Source organism: Lonchura striata, chromosome 6 (assembly GCF_046129695.1).
Source record: "Lonchura striata isolate bLonStr1 chromosome 6, bLonStr1.mat, whole genome shotgun sequence".
Classification (NCBI taxonomy): Eukaryota; Metazoa; Chordata; class Aves; order Passeriformes; family Estrildidae; genus Lonchura; species Lonchura striata.
Window position 1 is genome coordinate 44,925,727 of NC_134608.1, and position 13,808 is coordinate 44,939,534.

General features: G+C 47.0%; 1 protein-coding gene across 3 annotated transcripts in view; it reads left to right on the forward strand.

The window, feature by feature from the left end:
- The window catches only part of CD151 (CD151 molecule (Raph blood group)), a 30,501-nt gene extending 25,548 nt beyond the window's left edge, over positions 1 to 4,953 (forward strand). For all 3 annotated transcript variants that reach the window (XM_021555111.2, XM_021555114.2, XM_077784243.1), the window contains 4 exons: positions 1,369 to 1,473; positions 2,332 to 2,487; positions 3,363 to 3,449; positions 4,199 to 4,953. In XM_021555111.2, the coding sequence (XP_021410786.1) occupies positions 1,369 to 1,473; positions 2,332 to 2,487; positions 3,363 to 3,449; positions 4,199 to 4,258 (408 nt within the window). In that variant the 3' untranslated portion in view covers positions 4,259 to 4,953. The remainder of the gene's footprint in view (positions 1 to 1,368; positions 1,474 to 2,331; positions 2,488 to 3,362; positions 3,450 to 4,198) is intronic.
- The last annotated feature ends 8,855 nt before the right edge of the window (positions 4,954 to 13,808 follow it).

Consider the following 13,808-nt stretch of genomic DNA (forward strand, 5'->3'; position numbering starts at 1 on the left):
TTGCAGGCTGCTTGCTCTGTTTGCCACTGTTTTTATTTCAGCCCTTGCTTTGGTGTCTAAGGCTTGCATGTGTGTGTCTAAACTGGTTCTTTATCTCTGTTCCATGCTGCAGTTCTTCCCCGCGGGCCCGCAGGTAACTGCTTTTCTCCCAAGTAATAATTTTGCTAACGGACTCTCCTCTTTATTTGCCTCTGCCTTCCTTGCTGAACCTTTTCCTTTTTTTCTATTATGCTAAGTCCTTTGCATTTCCATAAAGCTTCCCAGCCCAAGATCTCAAAGCATTTTTCAAATATGAATGAATGATGCCTCATATCATCGCTGTGAGGTAGGTGTTGTCCCCACCTGGCACCTGGGATTGGAGAAAGCAGTGTTTCAAAGGGAGAATAAACTCCAGAATGTATTTTGCACAGTTTAGTATAACCAGATGTTTGACCTCTCATTTACTCCTTACTATGTAGAATAAAATGTATATAAAGATGTTGCTCAGTGGTTTATTCCATTGACTCCATCTAAAATGCATGTTGGCATTATTTATGTTGGTATAGCAGCCTTGGAATTTCAAAGGTGCTGGACTAAAGCAGTGTTGCTGCATGAACCAGTATGAAAAAAAAAAAAAAAGTGGTTCTTTGGCACTTTTTGGCTGTCAGCAAAGGATGAAAAGAATTCAGCTAGATTAAGAGTCTCCACAGAAATAAGTGTTTGAATCCAATCACTTGAACATGCCAGTGGTATATGATGATGCTTTCAGAAATTCTGCTCTTGCAAAATCAGACTTTGTCTCTCTATATCAATAAAGGCCTTGCAGTGATTTTTGCAATCACACATTTAATTCTCTCCTGTGGCATCTTTTTTCAAGATGATACAAGAGGTCTTTGGTCTATGTGGCTTTAGTCCATCATGCCAAGAACTCTTGATTTCTTCCTGCTCATTGACAGAGTGATTTGTATTTTTTACAAAAATAGAATTTTTAGCATTTTTTTTACAAGCATTAGAGGGAGAAGACTGCACATGGTCTCACAGGCATATTCATGTTTAAGCAGGCACACTTTTGTATTCCCTTTCATTGCAGGCATGTCTTGGCAATCTTGCACATTCAAGGTGAGAAACAATGTGAGGATGTAACACAGGTTGAAATTTGATCCCAAAGCACCTCCCTGCAGTTGTTAAAGCAGAGGTCTGATCTGTAATCATTTGGAAATAAGCCTGTCCAGTCCAGCCTTGGAGGACAATCTTGAAGGAAGCTGTAGCTTCCACTAGGTTCTCCATCCCTCTCTTGGAGCAAAAGCAATGGAATATATGCAGGGCATTGGGTCGTTCTGAGGAATGAGTTTGCCTTGTGATTTTATCCCATTTGTCTCTTCCACTCAGCTGAGCCTGGAGCTGAAACAAAATCTGAAGAACACCATGACCCAGAAGTACCGGAAGGAGGGAGAAGAGAGTGTTACCAGTGCAGTGGACAAACTGCAGCAGGAGGTGAGTGTCTCTGGAGGCAAAGAGAATTAATGCAACTTCAGGGCTTAAAACCAAGCACACAAAAGACATCTCTTGACGTCCAACCTGCAGGTATTTCTTCTGTAAGCTGAGTGTATGTTCTGATTCAAGATAAAACTGGGTGAAGTGCAAGGCCTGAGCCATGCCATACAACTGGCAGAATTGTATGTATGATCACTGAATTGCATGACCAGTCACACTGGGGAAATGATATCTGAACTGCTCCCAGTGAAGTGGAGCTGCCAAGTCACTCTGACAGCTGCTTCTGCTTTCCCAGTTCAAAGCTTTGGAGAAATTGCTGACATTTTTCATTAAGCTTTTCAGTACCCTAGAGAGCAAGATGTAATGAAAGAAGAACTCTCCTGCCACTGTTGTTCTCTGTGCCTGGCTCAGGGGTGGTTCAGGTTAGGGCTGACACAGTTCTGACAGGTTTTCCCCACAGAAAAGGCCCTTGTGCATAGGCATTTACAAAGCACAGGGACTGCTCTTTGCATAGTGCCATAGCAGGTGCATTTGTGATGGTAACTGGTAATTAAACTTATCTTGTTGCATCATTAACACACAGTTATGAGCTGAGGCAGCTGCAGGTGCATTCTGGTTACAGTTTGTCCCAGCAGTAAACAAAAGTCACAGCTGCTGAAAGATGGATGAACTTGATATTTAAATGGCCATTTGGGGAACTCTTAACACAAAAGTCACTAATAATTATAAACAAAACAAACCCATGAGATAGCTGGAGTGTCAGCAAAGGAGGGTGAAGCCCAGGGCTTGGTGTGGGAGGCTGGAGGACAAAAAGGTTGCAGTTCTTGCAGGCTCAGCCTTTGCTCTCTGTGTGTGCAGTTCAAGTGCTGTGGGAGCAATAACTACACGGACTGGGCCGACAGCCTGTGGATCAAATCTCCAGAGGCCAGCGGGAGGAAAGTCCCAGACAGCTGCTGTAAGACAATCACTAACCTGTGTGGCAGAAGAGACCATCCTTCCAACATCTACAAGGAGGTAAGGAGCAGAAGGGCTTCAGAGCCACCTGTCACCAAGTAAAGGCGGTGGGCAGGGAGTGATGGTGTTGGGTTATTACTGCAAACTGTCAGTAGGCTTCAAAGTCAGTAACATTCCTTGGAATGTAGAATTCACTTCTTTAGATGAGTGTTTAGCTCTGTAGATTGTTATTTAATATGTAGATATAGAGGAAAATAATTATGTTTGTTACCACTGGGTACATTAATTATGGGGCGAAGCAGGAGAGGTTGTTAGTTCTGACAAGAGATTTGGATGCACGTCCTACATTTGACACAGCTTCCTGTGGTTGGAATTACTCCATGAGTTGCAAATGGAAATATTTCTGGTCCTTGATTGACAGTTGCAAGGCAGAGTCAGAGCCTGGCTTTCCAGGTTCATTCCAAAACTCAATAACCAAGCTGTAACAAATAGCAGTGGGAAGAATTTACTCTTAAAAGGTTTCAGTTATGTTAAGGTTGTTGGTTCTGGATGCACTTAGCAGCATTTCCTTGGCCTTTTGGCCTCACAGGAATAAACATCCCCTCCAGGCAGGAGCTAGGCAGTGAGTGAGTGAATCTTTCTCCACATACCTGAGAGAAGAATGACACTCTGTGTGTGATGTGGTCAGTTCTTCTGCATTTGTCCTGCACTGCCAGCAGACACCTTGGGTTTGTTCAGAGGTTCCTGAGCAATACCAGGCATGATTCAGTTCACATCATCTGCTTAGCTTTTCCAGAGATATTGGAGGAGGAGACACCACTGCTCACAGACACCACTTTTTAAAGTGCTGCTTTCAAGGGTTGCAAACATTGGATTAAAATGGGCAAGAGGTTAAAATGAAGCTGATTTTCCATGTCCCTCCTTTCACTCTGCAGAGTGGTTGCATTACCAAGCTGGAAAACTTCATTCAAGAACATCTGAAAATTATCGGGGCGGTGGGCATCAGCATTGCTTGTGTGCAGGTAAAAAGGGCTGAGGGGAGTTTTTGGGGAGAAGTTGAAGGAACTCCTGAGCTGAGGGATGGAAAAAAGATGTTTTATTGCTCTTCCCTGCCTGGCACGAAGTTGCCAGGTACTTCGGGGACCCGAGGATTCACCAGGTTCAAAGAAGCAAAAGTCTTTGTGCCAGTCTGTTGAATTCCCTGCAGGTGACGTATCCAGCAGGGCCGCAGGGAAGGAGCTGTTCTGCCATGGCTCGGCAGCCCGAGGAAGCCCTCCTGTGGCTGTGTCCCATAACTGCCTGCCCTGCAGCAGGGACCTTCCCACCCGGGGTCCTAAGGATTATCTCTCGAGTTATCCAGAATTTTTCCTTCAGCTGTGTCACATTGAAGAACAGCCCTGTGGGTCTGAAATGATTTACGAGAGGGTGTTAAATCAAGGTGTAGAATGTGAATGTCATGCACTCTTATTTTAAAAGGGGATGGCACAGGATATTCTTTTTTTGATGATGCAGATGTGTCTGGGAGTTCCTCATCTTCCCCTTTGTTCTGGCAAGCAGCCAAATTACACCCCAGGAAGCTACTGGTGGTTAATTACAAGGATTAGCACAGATTGTTTTTTCCTGCTGCCTATTGCAAGCTGGAGTGTGTTATCCCCAGGCAGGAGCTGCCTGACACTCCAGTGTGGATCTGAGCTGTTAATTTGCAAGTTGCTGATTCCACTGCATCCATTCTATGGTTTTCATGTATTTCTTTCTTCCCTTTACACTACAGATCTTTGGGATGATTTTCACCTGCTGCTTGTACAAGAGTTTAAAGTCAGAACCATATTAATAGCTGTGAGAGCTCTTATGCTCCCCCTCTGCCACTTCCCTTAGCACCTGCCAAACCTGACCACTTTCCTCCACCACCACCACCACCAAAGTGTCTGTAAACTGAGGACTTGGCTCTGCAATTGAATGCCTTTAGAACCATGCACTGCCTTACCTGCCCCTCTGGGGAAAGCCACTCTCCCTGTTGTGTACAAGGCAGCTGGAAGTTCAGCGGGTCCTCTTCAGTGTCAAAAAACAAAAAAGCTGTGGATCTTCTGCTAGAAGCTTTAACACAACAGTCCCTTGATATAACTACAAAGCAAGATTTATCCAAGGCCATTTCCCTTGAGGCTTCTCCTGGGCCAGTACAAAGTTATCAGGATGCTGTAGAAGAATCATGGTTTGCTCTCCTGAGAAGTGGCTCAGCAGTACCGGGCACTGGCTGTGAGCACAGATGATGGTTCTGCACTGAGCTGGAGCCAGAGCTGAGCTTCTCATACATGGAAGATCTCTCTCTCTCCCTCCTGCCAAGTGTGCACCAATGTCCCAACACAGCTGTTCTCCACCAGAGAGGATGCCTGCCTGGTTACTGGGAGCAGGAGCTACTTGCCCTGCTGACGAGTAGCACAACTTGGTGCAGCAGAAATCTAGGTGTGACACTCATGTTGCCAAGATGTTGTGGGTGCCTTAGGATTTCTCAGCAATTCTTCCTTCTCCTCCTTGAAGCCTCCTCCAACACAGTGCCATTAGGAGCCACAAGAAGCCTTTTGCTTCCCAGCAGTTCTGGAGCAAAGATGATGGACTGCCTTTTTTGGGTCTTGTCTGTTTTACTGACTGGTTTCCAGCCTGAGTGAGGACTCATTTCCAGCTCCCTATCCCCTGATGAGGTTTGGTGAAGAACTGGTCTTTTTGTGAGGCTGCCATATCTTGCTACCATTTGGCCTGCTTAGTTAGTGGAAATGCCTTTTTCATCTGTTACATGTTGAGATGTTGATTCCCTTGGTTTGATTTTTCTAACTAAAACCTCCAGGTTTACCTCCCTCAGTAGGAAATGGATATAGAGCGATGTTTTTCAGCCTCCAAATAGCTTGTTAATCAGCTGAGGGTTTTCTGGCTTTTCTGGAGCTCACTTTCCTGGTTACTGCCAAGAAAGTCAGGAGAGTCAGTTTCAACTAGTTTCCCCAGTGTACTTGGTAAATTGGTAGTGCTCGGTTAGCTGTTTGCTGCTGAGGAATAGGTTTTAGTTAAATATTTTCTCTGTACTGGGGTCCTGGACACATAGAGGACACAGACATTGCCATGGACTTGATGCCAGCAGGATCATAGCCTGAATTCACAGGATCTTGTGTTCCTCTTGTCTTGTTCCCTCCATCCTGGTATGCCTGTTACACTCATGAAGCAGCAGAAAGGGGAGTTTCTGAGCAGTGAAGACAAGCTCAGACCCTTCGTAAATAAATTTCTTTCTCTCTTCTGGCCTTTTAGCAGTGCTGGCTGAGCCCCTGACAGCAGATAGCCAACATAAGCAGAATCATCAGACCAGCAAAGGGTCATGCAGCATCTTGGGGGTTTTGGTTCACACAGCAGAAATTGTGGACTGGCACTAAAGGGGTGACATGTTAAAATTCAGAGCACGTCAATCTGAAACTCCTCCATTATCAGTCCTATGAAATAATCTTCAACTAATGCAGAAAGAGAGGTGGAGGAACTGAGGTGTATTCTTGGTTCCACAACAGTAAGAAAGAAAGGAAAGAAATCTAAATTATTCTGTAATGATCTAAAGGAGAAATCTCTAAATTATTTCTTGTTTTATAGTAGAGTTCCTTAACAAATATTGACTACTAACTAAGAGGAAAATATTGAGCATGTTGCTTGAAGCAATATTTCTGATTTCTTAAATATATCTTCATAGCTGCCATTGCCCATTCCCTTCAAATACATTGTACAGGGTTGGGAGAGGCCAGGAAGAATGAAACATAAAGTAAGTTGGCTTGTGTCCACTGAGTTGTTTTATACTTTTTTCTCTGTGTAACAATATTAATCACTTTTGGTTTTTTTTTAACCCAGTTTAAGTTGCTGGCCAATAGAAAAATAAAGCTTAAGACTCTCTACTGTCTGTGTGTGGCACAACTGAAGGGCTTCCATGAGCCAGGTGAGTTCTCTGGCTTGCTCAGATCCTGATGCTGAGGAGCCAGCTCCTTGAGAAGATGAATGGAAGGACCAGGCAGGGAAGGAAGCTGGGGGGACTCTGCTTCACATCCCTGCCCCTACCAGCCTGGTTATGATGTGGTGTGGAGTGCTGCAGGCTACTCCCCTCTGAGAGCTCACAGAACCTCAGGGGTTGCTCGAGGTCACAGGAGTTACTTGAGGTCATTTGGGCTTACTTGAGGTCATTGGGGTCCCTGTTGAGGGTTACTTGAGGTCACTGAGTCCCTGAGAGGGGTTCTTGAGGTCACGGGGGTTACCTGAGGTCATTTGAGTCCCTGGTAGGGTTTACTTGAGGGCATTTGTGGTTCTTATAATTGATGAAGGGGTCAAATGAGAATATGGGGCTTATTATTATGAGCTTGGGCCTAATGAGAAGGTGCAGTTTGGTGTAATGGATCAAAAGCTGCCAGTGCAGTCCAGGGGAGTCCAAGGCCTCAGGGTCACCCAGTGGCCTGCAGTGTCACCCATCATTTGCCCTCTGTCCTGTCAGGGTAGTGACAGGGGTGGTTATTAGCTTTATTGTTATTTATTATTAATTAGTAGTATTCATGTATTTTATTAGTGTTTATTATAATCTCCTGTAAGCATTAGGATTTATAATATTGGTATTAGCTATTAATGCAATTATAAAAAAATCTACTATTGGGATCTGTTAAATTCTATTTACAATCTTATGTTTTAGGCTCCAGTAGTATCATCACCTGTTTCAGCCTAAAACTATGATTATTTATTAGAATGAATAGCAGATTTATTAGTTAGTATTGATAGTTATTCGTGTATTATTAGCTGCCACAGGGTTATAAAGGTGTCCTATTAGAATCTCCATGATTTTGAGCTGACCAGGGGCAGGTCGAAAAGCCGGAGCAGACCGATGCCGTGTTCCATCGTCACCCTTCGGGCTGTAGGGGTGGGAATGCCCCGGGAATGTAGGGGTGGGAATGCTCCACACCGGCGGTGTCCCCGCCCGCAGTGCGGGGCGCGGCCGCGCGGTGGCGACGGGGACACGGCGGTGTCCCGGCCCCGGGAATCCCGCACGGGACGGGACAGGGGACGGGACAGGGGACGGGACAGGGGACGGGAAGGGAAGGGAAGGGAATGGAAGGGAAGGGAAGGGGAAGGGAAGGGAAGGGAAGGGAAGGGAAGGGAAGGGAAGGGAAGGGAAGGGAAGGGAAGGGAAGGGAAGGGAAGGGAAGGGGAAGGGAAGGGAAGGGAAGGGAAGGGAAGGGGAAGGGAAGGGAAGGGAGCGCCTTCCAGCCCAGCAAAGGGCCCGGCTCTCACTGCAGTGCTGCACGCAGGACAGGCTGACAGCTTGACCTGTCCTGCGCTGGGCTCTGAGCGGAGATTCTGCCAAAAACACCCCGAGCGTGTTTGCCTGGGCAGGGCAGACAGAGCCGGCTGGCTTGGGGGTGAGCAGTGCCCCGCTGTGGGACTGCTGTGCATTCCTGGGATGCATTGGGTAAGACAGGAATGTGACTGTGTACATTTATGAGATCTCCTCCTAAGCCCCATTTCCAGGAGAAGTGAGTTGAAGTCGGAGCACAAAACGAGAAGGAAGGGGGTGTCCTGGTCCCCTATGTGTCCTTAGGAGTGCAGTGTGGCCACAGCACCCCTTCCCAGAGGGAAATTAGCATCCTTTCTGCAATACTGTCCTGGGGTGGTGTTTGGCATGAATGGAGCACAGTGTTTCCAAGCATGAAGCTATTGCTTTAGAGCGATTTCTCTTTCTCTTTGAAAGGGCTTCTGCAGTGTTTGTGCTCAAGGTGCAGCTGCCATCTTACAGCATCCCCACAGTCTCAGGTCTCTTGAGTGCTCCCCCCTCTCTGGAGACAGGGGCACAGGCTTGTCTCGCTTTGGACCTGGAGACTTCAGCCGTGCTAATTGCCCTTAGCTACAGTTAGTTCAGCCCAGGGTCTGTGCTCCTGGGGTGGCCAGGTGATCAGCACAATTTGCTCAGGAATAAAGGGGAAAACAGCTGTAGTGGTAAGCAGTTTCTGCAAGGGTGCAGCTTTGGGCAGTCACTGTTCCTCCTGTTTCAAATAAGATGAGTATTTTATGCTCCCCTGCAAGGCTGCTTTTAACCCTCAACCAGTTCACAGACATGCCCTTTCTTTTCCTACCATTTAACTGTGGGAATTTTCCCCCTAGGGAGGCCTTGCTTCCCCTTTCTTTTGCCATTTATGAAGCCTCCCTTCAGTGCTGATTGTAATGTCCTTGTTTTCCTGATGGGCTGGGACTAAGCACAGCTGCAGCAGTGGAGAGGAAGTCCCGGCTCAGGCAGTGATACTCTCCTCCCTCGTGAGATAGGACAAATACAGCCTGCTTGGGAAATGGCAGAGGGGCATGCTCTCTCATTTCCCAGCTGGCTATGGAGGCAAAAGGGAGCAGATTCATGTGGTGCCTTCGAAGATGATAAATTCCTTGTGGGGAGGGAGCTTAATGCTCTCAAACGAGCTGTAATCACATGAGCAGCAAGGATGCTGATGCCCTCCCAAATGCATTCAGTGACTCATTCCAAGTGCACCGTTCTGGGGTTCTCAAGTCCTCTTAATGCTCTGCAAAGGAGGCTGCTCCTCCTGCGTGCCAGCATTAACAAAAAGGAAGCTGCATGGGCTGAGACCATCAGGATCAGCAGCTTTCCCTCTTCTGATTACAGCTCCTCTCTGCAAAAATGAGCTCCTGAGCGTAAGGCATTTCCAGGCTTCATTTTTCTGTGTAGTGAACTATGTTGCTGACAAGAGCAACAGGAGTTGTTCCCCACACAGAGTGTAGGGACAGCTCTGTGCCCTGGCAGGGCCTGATCCTTCCACTGCCTGCTCTCTCCCAGCATTGGGACAGCAACAGCCAACCCTACCTCTCTGCAGTCCCAGACGTGACTTTGATGGCTGTGACATGTGTCCCTGGCAGCCATGAGGGGACTGTGAGCCCCTGGGGTCAGAGACAACCAAAGCAGGCACTGACAGCGGGGTGCAGAGGTGTGGGGTGATGCTTTTTGGTTTTGGCTTTGTGTGCCTGCCACACGGGAGGATTTCCGCTGCTCACAGAAACCCTTACAGGTGAGGTTTGTATTTCTTTGCTCAGAAAGGCTGGAACCCCTTTATCCCAGAAGTCTGACACCAGAAAAATGTGCTTGATCCTTCCAGACTCATGGTTCCCCTCTCCTCCCCAGTTCCTGAGAGAGCTTCCTGTTTAATAACCTTTTCACCCTCCCAAGCAGTCTTCAATGGCTACTTGCTTTCCCATGTTGTTTTACATAATTTGATTCTTTGCTGCCCATTTTGGGAGGCAAAATTAAGCAATAATAACCTGAAATGTGGTCACCAGGCTCAGGTTTTGGACTTCAGCTGTTATCTTCACTCCTGGAGGATGCCAGCTCAGTTCCCTCCAGACTGAAATAACAGCTAATCTCACTACAAAATGACATCTGAAGGCATGTTCCTTCACACCCAGCTCTTGTGGTTCTTCTCTTGCACGTTATTCCTCTGTTACATCCTGAGCATCATCAGGACCTATTTCATATTCACCTAAATTAAATCTTGTCCCATTTAAATGTGCCCAGCTGTCTAAGATATCCCAGGCTAATTCACATTTTGTCCTTGTGTTTTCCATCCATCTTCCATCATTGTTCCACAAACATGATCAACATTATAATTTATTTCCTTTTCCTCCTTCCTCCCTCTCCCACCGCCCTTTTCCAGGTTTTTAATAGCAGCCAGTTAAAGGCTGATGTGCTCTTTCCTCTGCTGAATGCCTCGTGCTCTGCGGAGGGGCTCATGAATGATTCAGTTGTTTAGGCTCTAGCTGGCAGTTGTAGCAGGATTACTCAAAAAAAAAAAAAAAAAAAAAAAAAAAAAAAAAATATAGAGGTTTGTCTACAGTTTCAGATTGAAAAATCCTGAACCCCAAAACAAGGAGCAGAACCCTAAATAATGAAACAGTGAAGAAGGTTGCATATGTATGAAATACATTTTTCACATGTATTTTACAGCTCACTTGCCACAGGTAATGTCACGGTACCAGGCTATTAAAATCATAGTTTCAACAAATGTGGGCTCTTGGCTCCCTATACACCAAAAAGCAACTCTGCCTTCAGGGAGTGAACTGAATTTAGACAAACGTGGGTGAGAAGAGGCAGCATTTCACAAGGAGAGCAGTGCGTTGGTGGGGATGTGGTTACGGTTCTGGCTGGAATACAGGAATTGTGTCCCCCATCTGCCTGGATGCTTGAGGACACCTCTTGTAGCAGGGTTTTTGGCAGAGCTCGTGACCCCTTTGGTGAGATGAGCAGCTACTCAGGTTTTGCTGGAGCTGGTGCTGGATGGGAATAGCAGAGCAGACAGCAGTGCAGTAAAAGTCCATCCTGCTCCTCCTGAGTGAGAGCTGAGCTCCTTCTCACCTTCGGGCCCCTCACCAGGGCCTGCTCAGCACGATGGAAAAATTAATTCCTAGCAGTTTTTCCTTTTCCTTGTCCTCTTAGATTGAAAACTTCCTTTTAGTGCCTGTTCAAGCTGTGCCAAGCTCCACAGAGCCCCAGTTGCAACTGCACCTCTTCAGCTCTGCCTGTAATGTAAGTAACAATAAAAATACAGCTCCAGAGGAGTTATGACCCCACAAAACTGCTGAACTCTGGTGGCACTCCTCTTCTAAAACCATTCTGGTTTAGAATCACTCATTTTTTTTTCTGGTTTCACATAGCCTGGAGCTTGGAGTAAACTTGATTTTGTTCTCGCAGGCAGAGGTTTCTGGAATGTGGATGCAAATACCTTCTGCTCTCCATGCACTGCTACTCTTTTTTCACTGCTTTAGGATTCAGAGTCTTTCTCAGAAACAGGGTCCAAGGATGCTGCTTGTGTCCCTGGGGAGGGCAGGTGCTGCCAGCCTGTGCATTAACTGGCAGCAGGAACTAGATTGGAGCAGAGAAGGAGTTTAGGGTTTGGGGAGAGGAAGCCAGTTCAGGGGAACAAGTTTTTAATACCATTTTCAAGGAACGGGTCTTGAAGGAGGTGGCAAGCCACAGCCCCCTCAGGTGCTCCCACCTGCTCCACACACAGACCCTGAGGTAGGGGCAGCCTGGCTGACATCACCTTTTGGGCAGGGGTCAAGAGCAATGGGTTGTAATTGGAGCAATTATGATTTTAATAAGGCATAATTGAGCTAATAGCTTTTTTTTTTTTTTTTCCAGTCTACATCCTGGATAACCTGAAAACTAACTAGTGAGTTTTTTTCTGGGGCTTGTAGGAGGCAAATGTTCACCCCTTGTTTCCTCTGGCTGATTAATACTGTCTCCAGTCCCGCTAGAGGTGGCAGGAGATGCCCCTGGTTGCTCTTAATGAAGTCAGTTGGTGCCTCAGCATTATTTGAAGGCTTGAAGCTGCTCCCCAGCATCTCTTTGCAGGGCTGGGTCTTCCCTTCTGCTCCTCTAGTCCAGGAGAGGGGCTCTGGCACCAACCATGTGGTGGCAGATGGGCAACCACCATCCTTCCCAGCCACCAGGCTCCTGCTCCTGGGCCAGTCTGCAGGACAAGTTCTGTGCTGACAGAGGCTGGGAAGCCTGGTGGGCTTAGTCTGGGGCTCCTGTTTGCAGCACTGACAAAACAGAGGCTGGAGAATCACCTGCAAGTGAGGTCAACCTTAGACCTGGATCTGAGTTCTTTGTGGTGGCCCAGATCTTGGTGGGAATGCTTCTTCCCACGGGGAAGCTGGCAGTAGCCGCCTCTCCTTCAAGCCTTCTTGCACCAGTTGCAGTGGCAGCTTGGTGATGCCCCTGTGGGAGGGGCATCTGCCAAGGGCTGGGGATGAGCAGCAGAGCCAGGACCAGGCACCTGGAGCTGGCCCAGCACCCTGTTCCCAAGCTGTCGCTGATGGTCGCTGAGGAGCACCGCAGCCACGCTCTCCTGCCCTCACAGGCAGCTCACAACGGCATCTCAGCTCTTTCTAGACATCCAGCCCCAGTCATCTGCTGGGATTAAACCCAGCCTGTATTACATCTGCCTAAAAGTTTCCTGGGGACCTGGGGCTCAGCTGCTCCCTGGGGTACCATCTCATGGTGTCTCTGTAACTCAGGTGCCAACACGACTTTAATACAACTTTCTAAAGTATGCATTTGTATCTTGTAAGCCCTTGAGTACAGCAGAGTCCCTTTTATATTGAAATTCAGGATTCTCAATAACATTTTGTTATGAGGATTGCTATTTTTGGAATTGCTGTTACTCTGTTATGAGCAAGGCACCTAACATCCTTCAATATGAAATCATTAAGGGCACAGCAGAGTTCATTACAGGGGCATTTCTCTGGATTAAGAACAAATCAATACCACACACTAATATCACAGCCTGCTACCTGACTTTGGTTGCAAATAGCACATCCAGAGGCAGATGCTCTTCTTTTGGCCTCTTGTGCTCTTCTTCCAATAACTTATTTACTGTTTTCCCCCAAGCTGTTGTGATGGATTTATGAGCAGACAAAATCCAAAGGTTGTTTTTCCTTGAGCTACCTGAATACTGTAGCTTTTAAAATAAAGAAGAAAGAAATAACCAGCTTAAGTTTGTGATATTGCAGTAACCTCATATGCAATATGATTTCCCTGCTTCTGGAACTTGGCTGAGGGAGATGGGGTTGTTTTGCCTGGCAAGAAGGAGCCTCAGGGGTGATCTTAACACTCTCCACAACTGCCTGGAAGGAGATGGTAGCCAGGTGGGGGTTGGTCTCTTCTCCCAGGCAACCAGCGACAGGACAAGAGGACACAGTCTAAAGCTGTTCCAGAGGAGATTCAGGTTGAACATAGGGAGGAATATCTTCACAGAAAGTGATTAGACACTGGATTGGGTTGCCTAGGAAGGTGGTGGTGTCGCTGTCGCTGGAGGTGTTTAAGGAAAGACTGGATGTTGCACTCAGTGCCATGATCTTGTTGACATGGGGTGTTCAGTCACAGCTGGACTTCATCCTCCTCACATATCTTCCAACCTAATTGATTCTGTGAACCCCCTTGGATGTATAGAAGGGAGTGAAGGCCTGAAGTTCTCTCTGGTTATGTTTAGTTAATCACATTTAGAGTTTAGAATAAGTTTCAGATGGTTCAAGTTAGAAATGTGCCTGCAGGAGTTGGGATGGGAGGGAAAATGGATGATAATTTAAAGTCTCTGATAGAAGGAAGAGCTCTGCTGTCCAGGTAGTGCCCTGGAGAATTTCCTTCTTTGTGGAGATGTGCCCTGGTTGAGATGTGGAAGCAGTGGGAGTTTGTTGGCCTCCTGGGCATGCTGCCCTAGCTGGGGGCAAGGGGGTGAGGGTAAAGACCACTGCTGTGGTGAGTCTGGGCCAGTCTGGCCCCAGCCACCATGAAAGACCTTCAGTCAGGTAGTGCATGACCACCT